General features: G+C 46.1%; 1 protein-coding gene and 1 pseudogene across 1 annotated transcript; one reads left to right on the plus strand and one right to left on the minus strand.

Annotated features, from left to right (window-relative positions):
* The first annotated feature begins 201 nt into the window (after window positions 1-201).
* On the plus strand, window positions 202-2,023 carry LOC122689404 (annotated as a pseudogene).
* A 6,740-nt stretch (window positions 2,024-8,763) lies between these two features.
* On the minus strand, window positions 8,764-10,736 carry LOC122689405 (olfactory receptor 10R2-like). Its single transcript, XM_043895804.1, has 2 exons — window positions 9,796-10,736; window positions 8,764-8,770 (listed from the first exon to the last, which is right to left on the minus strand). The coding sequence occupies exons 1-2, from the start codon at window positions 10,734-10,736 to the stop codon at window positions 8,764-8,766; spliced, it is 948 nt and encodes a 315-aa protein (XP_043751739.1).
* Between the last annotated feature and the right edge of the window lie 6,149 nt (window positions 10,737-16,885).

Below are 16,885 nucleotides of genomic sequence, written 5' to 3' on the forward strand. Positions count from 1 at the left end.
AACCTGATAAATGACTTAGCTGTTGTGAGGCCTCTGGGTGGCGCTTCACCCTTAGTGTGAGAGCAGCTCCTCAGTGCACATGCTCAAACAGACCCCACCCCACTCCTCAGGGCACGCGACTGTTTCCCGTCTGAGCCTGCAAACCCCAAGTGAGCCCCGGTCCCTGTGCATCTCCAAGACCGCACTGCTGCCAACCTGGCCATGCTCACAGGTGAGCGTCCTGCTGAGCGCAGGTCCTTATCTTCGACTTCTGGAGGGGAGTCGGGCACTGCTGGGTCAGGGCCAGTGTGTCCCTCTGGTGTCCCGCATGTAGCTCATGTGTGTGTATGTGCTTCTATGTGTGTGAGCACATGGGCAGGTACATGCACATGGGCGTGTGAGCATGTGTGTCTGTGTGTGTGCCCGAGAGAGAGTGCCCATGCACAGGTGCCAGCACATAGGGGTGTGCATGTGTATGTGGAGGTTCATGCACATAGGCATGTGCATGTGTGTGCAGGTGCTTTCACATGGTCATGGGCATGTGTGTGAGAGAGAAAGCAAGCACATGCTCAGGTGTTGCACATGGGTGTGTCTTTGTGTGTGAGAGAGTTTGTCATCAGTTGCATGAACATGTGTGTGTGCACGAGAGAGCACATGGTTCAGGTGCATGCATATGGGCATGTGTGTATGTGTGTGTGGGCACATATGCAGGGCCCCACCCTGGACGCATGAGTCCAGGGATTCGGAGTGGGCTCTGCCTGGCCGCCTGGGGAGGGAAGCGGGGACTGCTGTTGGATTCACTGGGGATGCCTTGGGGATGTCATGGGGCTCTGGGCACACAGACCACAGGAACTCTAGATTGTGGGCCTCCTACGGCCCCCCAGAAGCATGGAAGGGACTGGCTGGCCCCAAGGGCTGCAGGAGAAGCAATGTCCCCTGGGATACTCCCAGTCTCTTGGCCCTCTGCTGGCACAGCGTTCGTGGGTTCACCCTCCCCAGGAACAAAGTTGTGCGGCTCTCTGGGGGCCTGGAGGAGTCAAGTCAACAGGCAAGGTACAGCCGAGGGTGATGGCAGGGCTGGGGTAAGTGTTTATCTCTTCCCCATACCCTTCTGCCCACAAGTCGGCAGGGTCAGCTGATGCATTACAGTGGGGATCCGGGGCTGCCTACCTGGCCTCCTCATGCTGGCCCCTACCCTGCCCTCTGGGATGGGCACCTCTGCTGCAGGGACCTGAGGTGGGCACCCACCTGGGTGTGGCTCCCACGTGAGAGCTTCAAGCTGATTCCCTTTCCATGCCTCAAATCCTCCATGTGGCAGGTTCACTGAACCCCACGTGTCTGTCACATCCAGTCCTGAGATGGCCGAGGGGGCCCTTGAAGGGCTTCCCTTACACCCTGACATGGGATGGATGGGTGGGGCTGGGTGAGGGCCAGGGTCCAGTGGGGACACCCTTACTGTGCTAAAAGCTTCTGCAAACATAGCAATAAGTACATCATTTCCAGCCTGGCTGTGGAGCTCTGTGTGGTTGGTCCCCTTCTGTCACCCCGCTATCCTAAGATGCTTTCCCTCCTTCCCTCAGAGAATCTCCTCTTTCCAGCTCAAACTCAACCCACTCAAGGAGCCTCTCAGCTTCATGAAAGTCCTCGAGTGGAATGCTTCCATCTTTGCTTTTGCTACCTGTGGAGGTTTTAAGGGCAAAACAGAAATTCAAGGGCCTTGTGCTTATAAAGTTCTTGAGACTAGAATGATTCCAGCTACTTTTGGTTATCCATTCACGTTGAATGAAGCATTGTTTCAGACACCTCAAAATGAAAATATCTGTAATGTCGATTGGAAAAAATATGTCCTTATTGGAGATTACTCTTCTGCACAGTTCTGTGTTACTTTTGCAGTCTTTGTCTTCCTGTACTGCATTGCTGCTCTTCTGCTCTATGTTGGTTACACTAACCTGCATCGTGATAGTTAAATGCTTTCCATGACTGACTTTGTAATTACTATTGTTGCCACTTTTTTGTGGTTGGTGAGCACTTCAGCTTGGGTTAAAGCTCTTAAAGTTACTAAAATAGCTACCAGTCACTATATTGTCCAGGAACTTAAGCCTTGTAATCTTCAGAAGTGATGTATCATTTTGCCTATGTGACTAGTATGGGATCCCTAAATGTATCTGTGATCGTTGGCTTTCTGAATATGACACTTTGGGGAGGAAATGCTTGATTTGTGTACAAGGAGACCAGCTTTCACAGTCCATCACATAATTCTACTTCTCAAGGAGGTATTCCTCCTCCAACTGGAGTATAATTGAAGGGAGAAGTCCAATGTATGAAATAAGTATCTATACTATGACCTGTTCCCAACATCTTGAGAAGCACTTTTTGTTTCTAACAAAAGTAATGGCTTTTTAATAAATTGGTGGGTTTAAAATTTTGCTGCTTTTTTACATAAAACTTGTGCCTTTCCTACAAACTCAAGATGTAAATGTATTCTCACATGTGAATTTGAAAATTCAGGGACTTATTATGAGATGATATACATTTTTAAATGAACAGTAATTTCTTCACTACACTGTTTTCCCTCCAAAGTGTTTACACCTTAAGCCTTAATGTATATATATATCTTCAATCAGAAAATAGTTCTACTGTCGTATCATAACAGTAAGAAAATATCTATTAGAATATACATTCAGTTCAGTCACTCAGTCATGTCTGACTTTTTGCAACTCCATGGACTGCAACACGCCAGGCCTCCCTGTCCATCACCAACTCCGGGAGTTTACTCAAAATCATGTCCATTGAGTTGAGGATTCCATACATCCATCTCATCCTCTGTCAGCCCCTTGTCCTCCCAGCGTCAATCTTTCCCAGCATTGGGGTCTTTTCAAATGAGTCAGTTCTTCACGTCAGGTGGCCAAAGTATTGGAATTTCAACTTCAGCATCAGTCCTTCCAATGAATATTCAGGACATCCTTTAGGATTGACTGGTTGGATCTCCTTGCAGTCCAAGGCACTCTCAAGAGTCTTCTCCAACATCACAGTTCAAAAGCATCAATTCTTCAGTGCTCAGCTTTCTTTATAGTCCAACTCTCACATCCATATATGACTAGTGGAAAAACCATAGCCTTGACTAGATGGACCTTTGTTGGCAAAGTAATGTCTCTGCTTTTTAATATGCTGTTTGGTTTGGTCATAGCTTTTCTTCCAAGGAGCAAGAGTCTTTTAATTTCATGGCTGCAGTCACCATCTGCAGTAATTTTGGAGCTCAAGAAAATAAAGTGTCTCACTGTTTCTATTGTTTCTCCATCTATTTGCCATGAAGTGATGGGACTGGATGTCATGATCTTAGTTTTTTGAATGTTGAGTTTTAAGCCACCTTTTTCACTCTCCTCTTTCACTTTCATCGAGAGGCTCCTTAGTTCTTCTTTCTGCCATAAGGGTGGTGTCATCTGCATATCTCAGGTTATTGATATTTCTCCCGGCAATCTTGATTCCAGCTTGTGCTTCATCCAGCCCAGTGTTTCTCCTGATGTACTCTGCATATAAGTTAAATAAGCAGGGTGACAATATACAGCCTTGACATAATCCTTTTCCTATTTGGAACCAGTCTGTTGTTCCATGTCCAGTTCTAACTGTTGCTTCCTGAGCTGCATACAGATTTCTCAGGAGGCAGGTCAGGTAGTCTAGTATTCCCATCTCTTTCAGAATTTTCCACAGTTTGTTGTGATCCACACAGTCAAAAGCTTTGGTATAGTCAATAAAGCAGAAATAGATATTTTTCTGGAACTCCCTTGCTTTTTATATGATCCAATGGATATTGGCAGTTTGATCTCTGGTTCTTCTGCCTTTTCTAAAACTACTTTGAACATCTGGAAGTTCACAGTTCATGTATTGCTGAAGCCTGGCTTGGAGAATTTTGAGCATTACTAGTGTGTGAGATGAGTGCATTCATGCAGTAGTTTGAACATTCTTTGACATTGCCTTTCTTAGGGATTGGAATGAAACCTGACCTTTTCCAGTCCTGTGGCCACAGCTGAAATTTCCAAATTTGCTGGTATATTGAGTGCAGCACTTTCACAGCCTCATCTTTCAGGATTTGAAATAGCTATCCTGGAATTCCATCACCTCCACTAGGTTTGTTCGTAGTGATGCTTCCTAAGGCCCACTTGACTTCACATTCCAGGATGTCTGGCTCTAGGTGAGTGATCACACCATCATGATTATCTGGGTCATGAAGATCTTTTTTGTACAGTTCTGTGTATTCTTGCCACCGCTTCTTAAGATCTACTGCTTCTGTTAGGTCCGTACAATTTCTGTCTTTTATTGAGCCCATCTTTGCATGAAATGTCCTTTGGTATCTCTAATTTTCTTGACGAGTTCTCTAGTCTTTCCCATTCTATTGTTTTCCTCTATGTCTTAGCATTGATCTCTGAGGAAGGCTTTCTTATCTCTCCTTGGTATTCTTTGGAACTCTACATTCAAATGGGTATATCTTTCCTTTTCTCCTTTGTCTTTCACTTATCTTCCATGCACAGCTATTTGTAAGGCCTCCTCAGACAACCATTTTGCCTTTTTGCACTTCTTTTTCTTGGGGATGAACTTGATCCCTGCCTCCGGTACAGTGTCACAAACCTCTGTCCCTAGTTCTTCAGGCACTCTGTCTATCAGATCTAGTCCCTAGAATCTATTTCTCACTTCCACTGTATAATCGTAAGGGATTTTATTTAGATCATACCTGAATTGTCTAGTGTTTTTTTTTCCTACTTTCTTCAGTTTAAGTCTGAATTTGGCAATAGGAAATTCATGATCTGAGCCACAGTCATCTCCCATTCTTGTTTTTGCTGACTGTATAGAGCTTCTCCATCTTTGGCTGCAAAGAATATAATCAATTTGATTTGGATATTGACAATCTAGTGATGTCCATATGTAGAGTCTTCTCTTGTGTTGTTGGAAGAAGGTGTTTGTGATGACCAGACTTTCTCTTGGCAAAACTCTGTTAGCCTTTGTCCTGCTTCATTCTGTACTCCAAGGCAAAATTTAACTGTTACTCCAGGTATCCCTTGACTTCCTACTTTTGCATTCCAGTCCCATATAATGAAAAGGACATCTTTTTTTGGGTGTTAGTTCTACAAGGTCTTGTAGGTCTTCATAGAACCATTCAGCTTCTGCTTCTTCAACATTACTGGTCGGGGCATAGACTTGGATTACCATGATATTGAATGGGTTGCCTTGGAAATGAAGAGAGATCATTCTGTCATTTTTGAGACTGCATCCAAGTACTGCATTTTGGACTCTTGTTTTTTGACTGTGATGGCTTCTCCATTTCTTCTAAGTGATTCTTGCCCACAGTAGTAGATACAAAGGTCATCTGAGTTAAATTCACCCATTCCAGTCCATTTTAGTTCCCTAGTTCCTAAAATGTCGATGTCATCTCCTGTTTGACCACTTCCAGTTTGCCATTATTCATGGACCTAACATTCCAGGTTCCTATGCAATATGGCTCTTTACAGCATTGGACTTTACTTCCAACACCAGTCACATCCACAACTGGGTGTTGGTTTTGCTTTGACTCCCATCTCTTCCTTCTTTCTGGAGTTATTTCTCCACTGATCTCCAGTAGTATATTGGGCACCTACTGACCTGGGGAATTCATCTTTCAGTCGACCAAATTTCCACCTCAGTCAGTCTCTCCCATCAGGAAGCTTCCATAAGCCTCTTATCCTTCTCCATCAGAGGGCAGACAGACTGAAAACCACAATCACAGAAAACTAGCCACTTTGATCACATGAACTGCAGCCTTGTGTAACTTAATGAAACCATGAGCCATGCCATGTAGGGCCACCCAAGACAAACGGGTCATGGTGGAGAGTTCTGACAAAATGTGATCCACTGGAGAAAGGAATGGCAAACCACTTCAGTATTCTTGCCTTGAGAACCCCATGAACAGTATGAACAGTATGACCAACCTAGACAGCATATTAAAAAGCAGAGACATTCCTTTGCCAGCAAAGGTCCATCTAGTCAAAACTATGGTTTTTCCAGTAGTCATGTATGGATGTGAGAGTTGGACCACAAAGAAGGCTGAGTGCCGAAGAATTGATGCTTTTTGAACTGTGGCGTTGGAGAGGACTCCTGAGAGCCCCTTGGACTGCGAGATCAAACCTGTCAATTCTCAAGGAAATCAGTCCTGAATATTCATTGGAAGGTCTGATGCTGAAGCTGAAACTCCAATATTTTGGCCATCTGATGGTGAAGAACTGACTCATTGAAAAAGGACCTGATGCTGGGAAAGGTTAAAGGCAGGTGAAGAAGGGAACAACAGAGGACGAGATGGTTGGATGGCATCAGTGACTCAAAGGACATGAGTTTGAACAAGCTCTGGAAGTGGGTGATGGACAGGGAGGCCTGGTGTGCTGCAGTCCATGGGGTCACAAAGAGTATGACATGACTGAGTGACTAAACTGACTGACTGACCATGTTCCAGTCATTGTGCTCAACAATAAACCCAAAAGAGGTCATTTCATCCTCACATATACTGCCATTTTCACCACAATTATCTTTAATAGTGGGATGATTTTTTCTTTTCCACGCTTGCCTATATTTTCTCTGTCTCTGACAGTGACTGTGGGTTACATTTGTAATCCCCCCCCCAAAAAATTAAGAAACTTAGTCAGATATTGTTTAGAAAAAATTTTAATTAGTCCCCAAGTGAACTATTTTGCCAAAGTTTTAGTTACCCTGTTTAAATCATTTGAGGTTGATGTTTCCCTTGAAAGTGGTGCTAATTGGCACCTTTTCTTGATGCAATTAGAAGCTCCGTCCTGATGTCTCTCAGGTCCCTGAGCCTTGGGGCCTTGGCTAACCATCGGTGGGGGGGCAGGGTGGCACAGCTCTGCCTGCCTTTGTGACTTTGAGCTGCTACCAAAAAGCAACCCTTTCTATCTAAGTTGCATGCATAATGCTCATCGCACCTGGACAGGTGTTCCTCTAGAGGACAAGTGAGAGTTTGCTTCAGCAGTGTTTCATCACTATCACATGAGCATTTTTTGCTCTTTTACTTCTTCCAAGTACATGTGTGTACATGCACATGTGTGGGTAAACACAGAAACCACACACCCACACCAAGCCGTTTTCACATGGCCCAGCACATCACAGCCCCACCTCGCACAGACACTTCTGGCTGGTTATCAGTCAAGGCCTGCACCTTTTTGAATCAGAGAAGACTTGTTTGGAATAGAGTAAATATATTTAAAACCGATTAGGTATAATCTTTTATGACTAAGGCTAAGCAGTGATAGGGCCTGAGCATATAAATTCAAGGAAGTTTATGGTTAAACCAGCAAGGCTCTCATTGCCAGATACTGAACATATTTTTTGAATTTCTGAGCTTCAAGTCAGTGCAGACACCTAAACCCAGATGTCCTGTAGGACCTGGACCCAGCCAGCCCTAGCTGACCTCACTCTATTTCTACCACTTTCCAATGCTTCCCTTTTCTTCCTTTATTGCTTTGATGACAGTCTTTTTCCACATCCTCCTACTCTCTCTACTGCCATCCATCTAATCATGTTCAGTCATTAAGTTGTGTCTGACTCTTGGCAACCCCCTGGATTACAATCCACCAGGCTTCTCTGTCCATAGAATTCTCCAGGCAAGAATACTGGAGTGGGTTAGCCATTTCCTCCCCTAGGAGATCTTCTTGACCCAGGGAGCAAATCTACATTTCCTGCATCTCTTGCACTGGCAGGCAGATTATTTACCACTGAGCCACCTGGGAAGCCCATTCATCTAATCAATACCCCAGATTATCCCTAGGCACTCAACCTAGGCTGCCTTTTACCAGTGTGGCATCATCTTTTACCTGATACATTCCTCTACCCCTGCTCTCTCGGAACCCCTAGGATCTCCCTCAACCCCTATAGACCCACACCCTGTCCTATCCCACCCAAGAGAGGTTCTCCCTCCTCCCTGCCCCCCCCCCCACCGTGCTGCCAGACCCCCATTTGATTGCCTGGAAGTGGTGGAAGCACCTATCTTTGCACCCCTGCCCATCGAAGGCCATGTGTATGTATGTGTGTTCATGCACATGAATACCTGGGTTGGGGCTGTCCCGCCTTCCTTGCACACACAGCAAGGCCATGGTGGTCAGCTGTCATCCCGTCAGAGATGTCCCATTGTCTTAAGTGTGGACTGGACTGAGACAGTTATTAAAAAGAGGTCCAGAACTAAGAGGCATCTAAGCTGTGCCTTAAAGTGAAGGGGAGATGAGTGGTGAGAGTAGGTGAGGATTTCTCAGCAAGGGGACTGCTTGGGAAGAGGAGACTAGTCGGTATCTTAACTTCTCTAAAGTCTTTATTATGGACTTTTCACATCTACACACAAGGAGAGAGGACAATATTTAAAAAAAAAAAAAAAGCTACCTATATTTCACCCAGCTTCAACACTTGTCAACATTTCACTGAATTATTTTGAAAATAAGGATTTATGGATGAGAAATAATATTTCTTGAAAAGATAAGGGGCATCCCTCTAAGTTTGTCTAATTAAAGGGGCATCACAGGGCCCTGGAGCACAGGGCCTGAGTACGGTTGCAACACAAAGGTTTTCTTGGTTGCTGTCTCTCTCTCTCTTTCACTTCTGTTCTCTGTGCACAGAGATTGAAATTAGTGATCACCTCACCTTCTCTTCGATCAACCTAGAATCATCATCAGGGTTCCTGCAAGGATCTCAGAATGTTATCTCACCCTGCCCCTCCAGGCTCTGACCTTCTTCAGGTCTGAGGGCACAGAAGGAAGCTCAACTCCTGGGGGATTGGGCAGGGCAATGTGAGAGCCCCTGGTACCACACCAGGATGTGGTACTTCTCAGCACCACTGATTCGGTGCCCTGCTTGCCAAGGCCACCTCCAAGTGTTGTCCCATGCCATCCTTGTTGCAGTCCTAGGAGATGTGGAATAGTATCACCCCTATTGAATAACAACACGAGCCTCTCTTTCTGCAGAGCATCAATAGCACTGAACTGTCACTGGTCCATCAGCTCTTTTGGCAGAGCCTCTAGTGGATTCTCCCCTGTTGCCTCCATCTTCTCTCAGCGACTTGCAGTGGCCTTGGCACAGGCCACAAAGCAAGTAGGACTGGACATGAGAAACAGTTACCCACATGGTTCCTGCCCTCTAAGATCTGCCACTCCCACTGAGATGTGCCCTCTGGTGACTCTGAGTGTCCCTTTGAGGCAGGAGAGGGGGGTCATCACCTAGGAATGATCAGGGAGGTGGTAGGAGCCATGAACTAAGGAGGGCAGGCAAGGTTGGCAATAATGGATGCTCATGGAGGCTTTGGGGGGGTTCAGTGAGGAATGTTTTGGGGGGGGGTTAAACCGTCAGCAAGTATATTATTGACTGAACCTAAAGGCTACAGGCAGGCACTCATTGTGGTGGTTGAGTTGCCCAGTGAAGGGTCATCACGGACCCAGATCCTTTTCCTCCTCACCCTTCTAACAGCATGTGGGTGTTCCTAGGCTTGGTGGTGGGATGAATCACTCCTTCCTATGAAGTAATAGCTTGTAACCATGGTGTTAAAATAATTTGCTTTATTTTAGTATTTTGGCTAGACAAACATTCACTAACACCCCAGAGCCACCCCATCTAAGAAAGCATTAGGGTTTGTTCCATCTCTGACCACAAGAAAGGGCACGATAAGGTCCAGGCACCTGCAGAACCTCAGAACAGCCCTCAGGATGGGGCACAGAGCTGCAAGGGATGCAGTGAGATGACCAAATGGGCTCTTGCACGTGGACCCCCATTCCCCGTTCCCGTGCATGGGACCACCACCTGGTCCAGTCATGTCTCTCCAGGAGTCTCTTGAGGGCACCCTTGACTTCCTTATTCCTCAGACTATAGATCATAGGGTAGAGCATGGGAGTGACGTTGGTGTAGATTAAAGACACAATTTTGTCCTGTTCTGGGGTGTAGCATGACCTGGGGCGAATGTAGATGAATATTGCACAGCCGTAATGCAGAAGGGAGACCAGTAGGTGCCCAGCACAGGTGGAGAAGGCTTTGCTCCTGCCTTCAGCCGAGTGGATTCTGAGGATGGCAGTGATAATGAACCCATAGGAGAGCAGGATCAGCAGGAAAGGGATCAACAAGATGAGCAGGCAAACAAGGAAGACTGCAATCTCATTGGCCTGTGTGTCCGAGCAGGCCAGGAATAGCACAGCAGGGATGTCACAGAAGAAATGATTGATCTTGTGGGACTGACAAAAGGGCAGGAGGAATATCAGTGTGGTGAGGGTGAGTGAGAGTGCAAAGCCGCTGATGCATGCCAGAGCCAGCATCTGCACACACGCAGTCCTGGTGACAATGAATGTGTAGTGAAGGGGCTTGCAGATGGCCACGAAGCGGTCATAGGCCATCACAGCCAGGAGGAAACACTCTGCTCCACCCAGTGAGATGAAGAGATGCATTTGCAGGGCACATCCCAGAAAGGGCATCCGCTGGCTCCCGGACAGGATATTGGCCAGCATGTTGGGGACGATGACCAATATATAGCAGATTTCAATGGTGGACAGGTTGCGGAGGAAGAAATACATGGGAGTCTGGAGGCATGAGTCAAAGAGGGTGATAAGCACAATAGTCATGTGTCCTGCTAGGGTGACAAGATGCATGATTAGAAAGAGTCCAAAAAAGAAGATTTGTAGTTCAGCCAGGTCCCCAAAGCCCAAGATAATAAACTCAGAGCTTAAGGTGAGGTTTCTCTGCAATAGGACCATCCTATATTCTCCTTTATAGAGCTCCTGGGATGGAAAAGTCAGCTTTCTAGCAATCCACTAGGTCATGGGAGCCTCTGGAGTCCTTTCTACAGATGGCCGTTGTCCTCATTCTATGAGCTTTTGGACTTCTGTCTTCTGTTCACTGAGAGCAAAGTCACACTCACTCTGATGTGACATCACTTTGCCTGTTATTACAGAAATGAACTGAGATGAGTAAAATCTATGTATGAAGTAGTTTTTAATAGACACTGTTAATAGTCCTCCTTCTGGCTACATTTTGAAGGGTTGTCTCATTGGAGTGATTGGGAACTGAGGTTGTTACTTTAAAGTGAAAGTCACTCAGTTGTGTCTGACTCTTTGTGACCCCATGGACTATACAGTCCATAGAATTCTCTAGGCTAGAATACTGGAGTGGGTAGCCTTTCTCTTGTCCAGGGGACCTTCCCAACCCAGGGACCAAGCCCAGGTCTCCTGCACTGCAGGCAGATTCTTTACCAGCTGAGCCACCAGGGAAGCCCAAGAATACTGGAGTGGGTAGCCTATTCCTTCTCCAGAAGATCTTCCTCACCCAGGAATCAAACCAGGGTCTCCTGCATTGCAGGTGGATTCTTTACCAGCTGAACTACCAGGGAAGCCAGTTAATAAGCATTTTAAAATATAAAGTGACTCTGTGAAGCAGTGTGACATGTTTCCTCTGTCATTTGTAAACTGGATTAGATGGCAGTCCCCAGAATTCCAGTAATGCTGTGGAAATATTGCCATTTTAATTTACAACCAGGATAAACTACATTCAACCAGGAACCAAGGGATCTAAGTTCTAGTTGTCATCTTGCACCATGTGACCCTGAATACTCTCAACTTCTGAAGTCAGAAGCCTCATCACAAATGAAAGGCGCTGAATCGGATGTTACTTAAACTTAGGTTTAAACAGACACTAGGCCGACAGGGTCATTGACACTATAGGGAATTCTGTAGAACGTAAGGTCCAGCAAGTCGATCTTAAAGACACTTTGACTTTGTGTATCAGCTATGTTGTCCCTACCTTGCCACTCCCCCAAACTCCCAGAATCCTGCATCCTGTGAACAGGATGTCCAGACAGGAAGAAGCATCACCAGCAGGAGTTTCTGTCTCTCCTGTTCTAGCTGTACTCAGTCTCAGGGTGACCCCAACTTACTTGTCACCCTTTTCTGAGCCCTGGACTGACTTAGTTGCCCCCCTAGCTTCCCACAGTGCTCCAGGCTTCCTCAACCATATTATTCACCACTGAGTCTTGTAATTCTTTAATTCTTTTCCTGGCTACCCTAACAGCCTGTGAGCTCCATGATGGCAAGGATGATGCCACAGTTAGCCTCACAGATAGTGGCTGGCACATGTTAGTATTATTGATAAAGATTTGTTGACTAAAAGCCTGCTCATTTCTGCATCTTCCACACTTAGGACCAATTGGACATGGAGTAGATACCCAAAATATATGCTGGAGTTCATGTTAAGGGAGATTAGGGAATCTTTGACATACTGGGGGTGTGGAGCTCATGATTGTCTGGGGAGGATGTAGAGTGAGAAGAACAGAAGGCAAAGCGGTGGACCCAGTCATGCGGAGCCTAACAGGACAGAACTAGGGACAAGAACTCTCAGGACACAGGAGTTGAGTCGCCAACGTGACAGTGGCTTTAGCTGCTTTGTGTCCTGAATGTGGGAAGAACCAGGCACCTTCTGGGACTTTGGGAGACATGTTTACTTCTTTATCCCCCTAGTAGGACCCATATTTCAATTAGGAAGGCTTGTGTTTAGCCTTTGATTTCTTCCTGTGCATCCCTTTCACACGGCAGAAGATAGAAGATTGCTAAACAATGTAGAGAACCAAGACATTGAAAATCAACAGGAGTTAAGGGCCTCCTGGAAATGGAGGTGTCACTTCAAGGACAGGAGCTCACTTAGGTACCATTTTGACTGGGGCCGCTGTGTTAGGTCCATTGAAACCTGAAAAGTCATCTTGCCAATAGTTTTTCTTGGCTATCTACAATGTTTGTGATGCTAGTTTTTCAGACACTTGCCTGTTACCTTGACTGTTCTTTTTTTTTTTAATTGATCCAAAGAGCAGCTAGAGTCTCTAATTTGGATGGGTCCCTGGAGGACTGTTTGCCCACTTGTCAGTGCAGAGCAGATGATTATGAAGTCTTCCCTAGATGGTGCCTTCCCTGCTCCCAGCCCTGCCACCAGCTCTTCCTGGAAAACTACACTAAGTCCCTGCCTGGTAGAGTGCACAGCCAAGCCCAGCTTTCTGCTCTGCCAACAGTCTGAGTGAGGCCATGCTTCCAGGTTCTCAGTTCTCTTCCTTGGACTCAGACCCTTGGCTCTGGCTTTGCCACACCCAGTCACTTGCACTCTTTTTTTTTTTCCCATGACAGGACTGCAGGCCTGTGGGGACTGCTTTGTTTTATTTGGGCCCTCAACCTTGGAAATACTGAAAACACATGAATAAAAGTCTCATGAGATCCAAATACTTTAAAAATGAGAAATGATAGTCAGGGTGACAGTTTCTGGTCTTTCAAGCCTCGCCCTGCTCTCCAGAGTAAATCACTCTCAGCCTTGAGGCTCACTTCTTTCCGTCCTTTGCTCTGTGTGCACAAGCACAGGCACCTCCCCCACACATATATGAACATACACACAGGCACATTCCCACCTGTGTACCCAGAAACAAACATACACACACTTTACACACACCAGCATAAGCACAATCACATGTACACACACACACACACACACCTAAAACACACATGCATGCAAGTATTAACACATGCACACATGCATCCATATATTCACACACTCACATGTGTATATATATAAACATTCATTACCCATTAACAAGCTGAAATAGGATCATATTATACAGACTCACTGCCCTTAGTGTTTTCACCTATTAATGTATCTGGAAGAAGTTTTCAGTCAGTGCATACTGGTTTGCTTCATTCTTTTAACTGCTGCATTCTATAGTGTGGATGTGCTATAATGTAATTAATTATGATTAAATAATAATAAAATCTATAAACATAAGTAAATGAAACATGATTGAAATGAATGAGACTTTAATCAGTCTTTCACTACTTCACGGTTGAAGTGGTTTCTATTTGTTCCTCACCACACGCCATGGTCTGAAGCACAACCCTGCTGTGAATGCGGCTCCTGCTGTCTTCCTGCATTCCTAGGGCAGCCCTGGAAAAGAGACCTGATGTTACCTGGGAGGTGCAGATCAGTGTGTGAAGTGAAAAGCCAGGGGGAAGCTGGAGAAGGAAGAAAAGCCTCTCTTCAGGGAAGCAGGGCCAAGTGGCCTGCACCTGGTGACGCAGCTTTCCCACAGCTAGGCAGGTGGCTCTCCTGCATGTTTGGACCACGGGCAGCGAGTCCCGGAAAGGCCTGCCTGCTGGCTGGCAGGAAGGGAGTGTCCTCAGAGGAGCTGCTCTATTCTGTCATTTACATAGAGGCGGTGGAGGCAGGACTCAAGTAGCCCTAGGGGAGGAGAGGTGGGGCTGTGGTCCAGTCCCCTGAGAGGAGTGCGTTCCCCAGGTTGTACAGCTGAACCCAAACCCAATGACTTAGGTTTTCTTTGCAAAAACTCTGGTCTAGATGTTGACAACCTGGTTGAAGTCAGATCTGGTGAAAGTGCAGGGCCCACTGTGCTGGCCCCAGAATGTGAATGGACCTCAGGCAGAAAATGTACAGGTTTCCCTGAATTCACATCAAGCCTTCAAGTCTTGCTATAGAGGAGTGTACAGTGAGCAGTGGAATCTGAAATTGGAGAGCTTGTAAGTCACCCCCCAAACACCAAAGCTGAGATTCTACAATGGGACAGAATCAGGGCCATCAGAGTTTCCATTTTTAACCTGCAAAATCTGAGTCATCAAACTAGCTTTATTGAATGAAATGGGGAAAAAAAGTTATGAAAGCTTGAGAAAGCTACTACTCAGTTGACACCAGCTGCTGCCTAACACTTTCACCTTCCTGGCCCCGGTCTAGGTGATCTGCGTCATCGTACAGCCTCCATTCAGAAAGCAGTCCCTACCTGCAGCCACTGGGGACCGCTGACTGCAGGCCTTCATTTTGTTCACTTCCACAGCCCACAGGCATGCTCAGAAAAGCCTTGTTACCACCGCAGTTCTGGTGGGGAATACCTGCACCCAGGCCAAGGCCTTGGAGGGCTAGCTCAGTGTTGGGTTGCAGGCAGCAGCAGGAGAAGTCCCGCCCGCCAGCATTTTGCCACACCCTGCAACCAGAAACAGGACTCCCAAGAGCCCTTTTGGTGCTTAGAATCGAACACAGTTTCCCCTTGATTCATTCCAGTAGTTTCCACCTCTGGTCCTGACCCCAGGATGGGCACTTGTCCCCCTTCCTCTTCCTCCTCTCTGGCCTGTTTCTACGCTTGGCCACAGTTTCTAATACAAAAGCTCTTCTGCCATCTGATGGAGACAAACGCCATGGAACTGGCTTGGGGAACACTTTGTCGAGGTGACTTTGCTGGAGAGACATGGTGTGGCAGTGGGTCTTAGTTGCAGCAGGCAGGTCTTCTATTTTGGTTGCAGTGTGCAAGATCTTTTAGTTGTAGCATGTGGGATCTAGTTCCCTGACCAGGGATGGAACCTGGGTCCCCTGCATTGGAAGCACGGAGTCTTAGCCACTGGACCACCAGGAAAGTCCCTGCAAGGAAAACTTTGAACTTTATTGTCTCCCCAGGAAATTCATCAAGGGTTTATTTCTGGAATATCTTGCGCTTGTCATGTGATTTTTCTGGCATAAACTCTGATGAGATATGTTGGGCACTGGTGGCTGGAAATACTAGGAGGAGAAAATAGAATGACTAAGGAGTAAACTTTTGTCTGTGGGTCCACCACAGAGTTAAGAGCGAAGCCCAGTGGCTTAAGAGGTACAAATATCTGTGAAATGTTGGATATGTACACCAAGGGGGAACTCTTGGTTCCTCTGGTTTCCTGGAGGAAGGAGACACTACATGGCAATACAGTGAAACATGCTGTGCGTGGGCAGCATCCAAAGGTCTACATTTCCTTACCTGGGGGAATTTGTCACAGGCTCTTGGTGTGGCGTATTTGGTCTCTTTCTCCTTTCCTTTCCATGCAGCTGGATGGGAGGCAGCGGTGCTGCAGGCATGACCCTGCTCTACAAACCCTGAATTTTCCTCCAGTGCGTTGTTCAAAGTCTGATGGTTTGTGGATCTAGGGAATTAGCTGTATTCACAAAGCAGCCTTTATCAGTGTAGACACTTTACTTCCCTATCTGGCAGGGAAAAGGGATGCTGTTTATTGGCCCTTCTTCACTCCTCCAAATTCTCAACTTCAGTATTAATATTTGTATTCAGTTTTCTTAGAAATTGTGCTGCCAAGTATGCAGGCATGCAATCTTGACTTGGGGGTGGGGGACAGATCTCAGAATTCCCTTGGTTTCTTCAGGAGCATTTCTGGTCCCTGGAGGGAACTCCACTCCCCCTTCCTCACTTTATGGGTAGAGACTGTAGGCCTCTTCATGGAACCATGTGCTTGTATTTGGTTAGGATGTGATGAAGCAATCTGGTTGATTGTTTTTCCCTCAACAGTCTCTTCATAGTTTTATTTATCGAGGTATAGTTGATGTGCAGTATTATATGTTACAGGTGTACAACACAGTGACTCACAGTTTTTAAAGATTATGCTCTATAGTTATTATAAAATATTACCTATATTCCCTGAGCTGTACACTATTTTGTACATAGTACTTTGTACTTGTTAATCCTGTTAGTGGCAGGCCAATGGGGTCTCTTTATTTTCCTGCCTTGTATTTGGGCAACAACAAGTAATTCCATAGTTGGAACCACCTGTAGGTAGGTAAGTATTGGAGTTCTAGGACCACCAAGCATCCCACGCCCTTAATTTCCTTCCACCTGCTTCCTTCTCCCCGATGATAAGAATCCACAAGCCTTTGAGCCAGGATGGGTTGGTCTCAGTCAATCCAGATTTTGGAGTTGATGAGGATACCTTTTCAGCTAGTTTTGTTGTGGGTGTTGCCCTGGCTTTTTGGTTTTCCATCCTTTTGTCTTTCTCTGTCTCTCTCTTTTCAGGGGTGAGGATTCAAAACTGATGGTGCACCTTTGCTGCTACCTTCC

The sequence above is a fragment of the Cervus elaphus genome, chromosome X (assembly GCF_910594005.1).
Source record: "Cervus elaphus chromosome X, mCerEla1.1, whole genome shotgun sequence".
Lineage (NCBI taxonomy): Eukaryota > Metazoa > Chordata > Mammalia > Artiodactyla > Cervidae > Cervus > Cervus elaphus.

What these genes read in the sequence shown, in the direction of transcription:
- LOC122689405 (XM_043895804.1), bottom strand. Translation starts at nt 10,736, where the DNA reads ATGGTCCTATTGCAGAGAAACCTCACCTTAAGCTCTGAGTTTATTATC.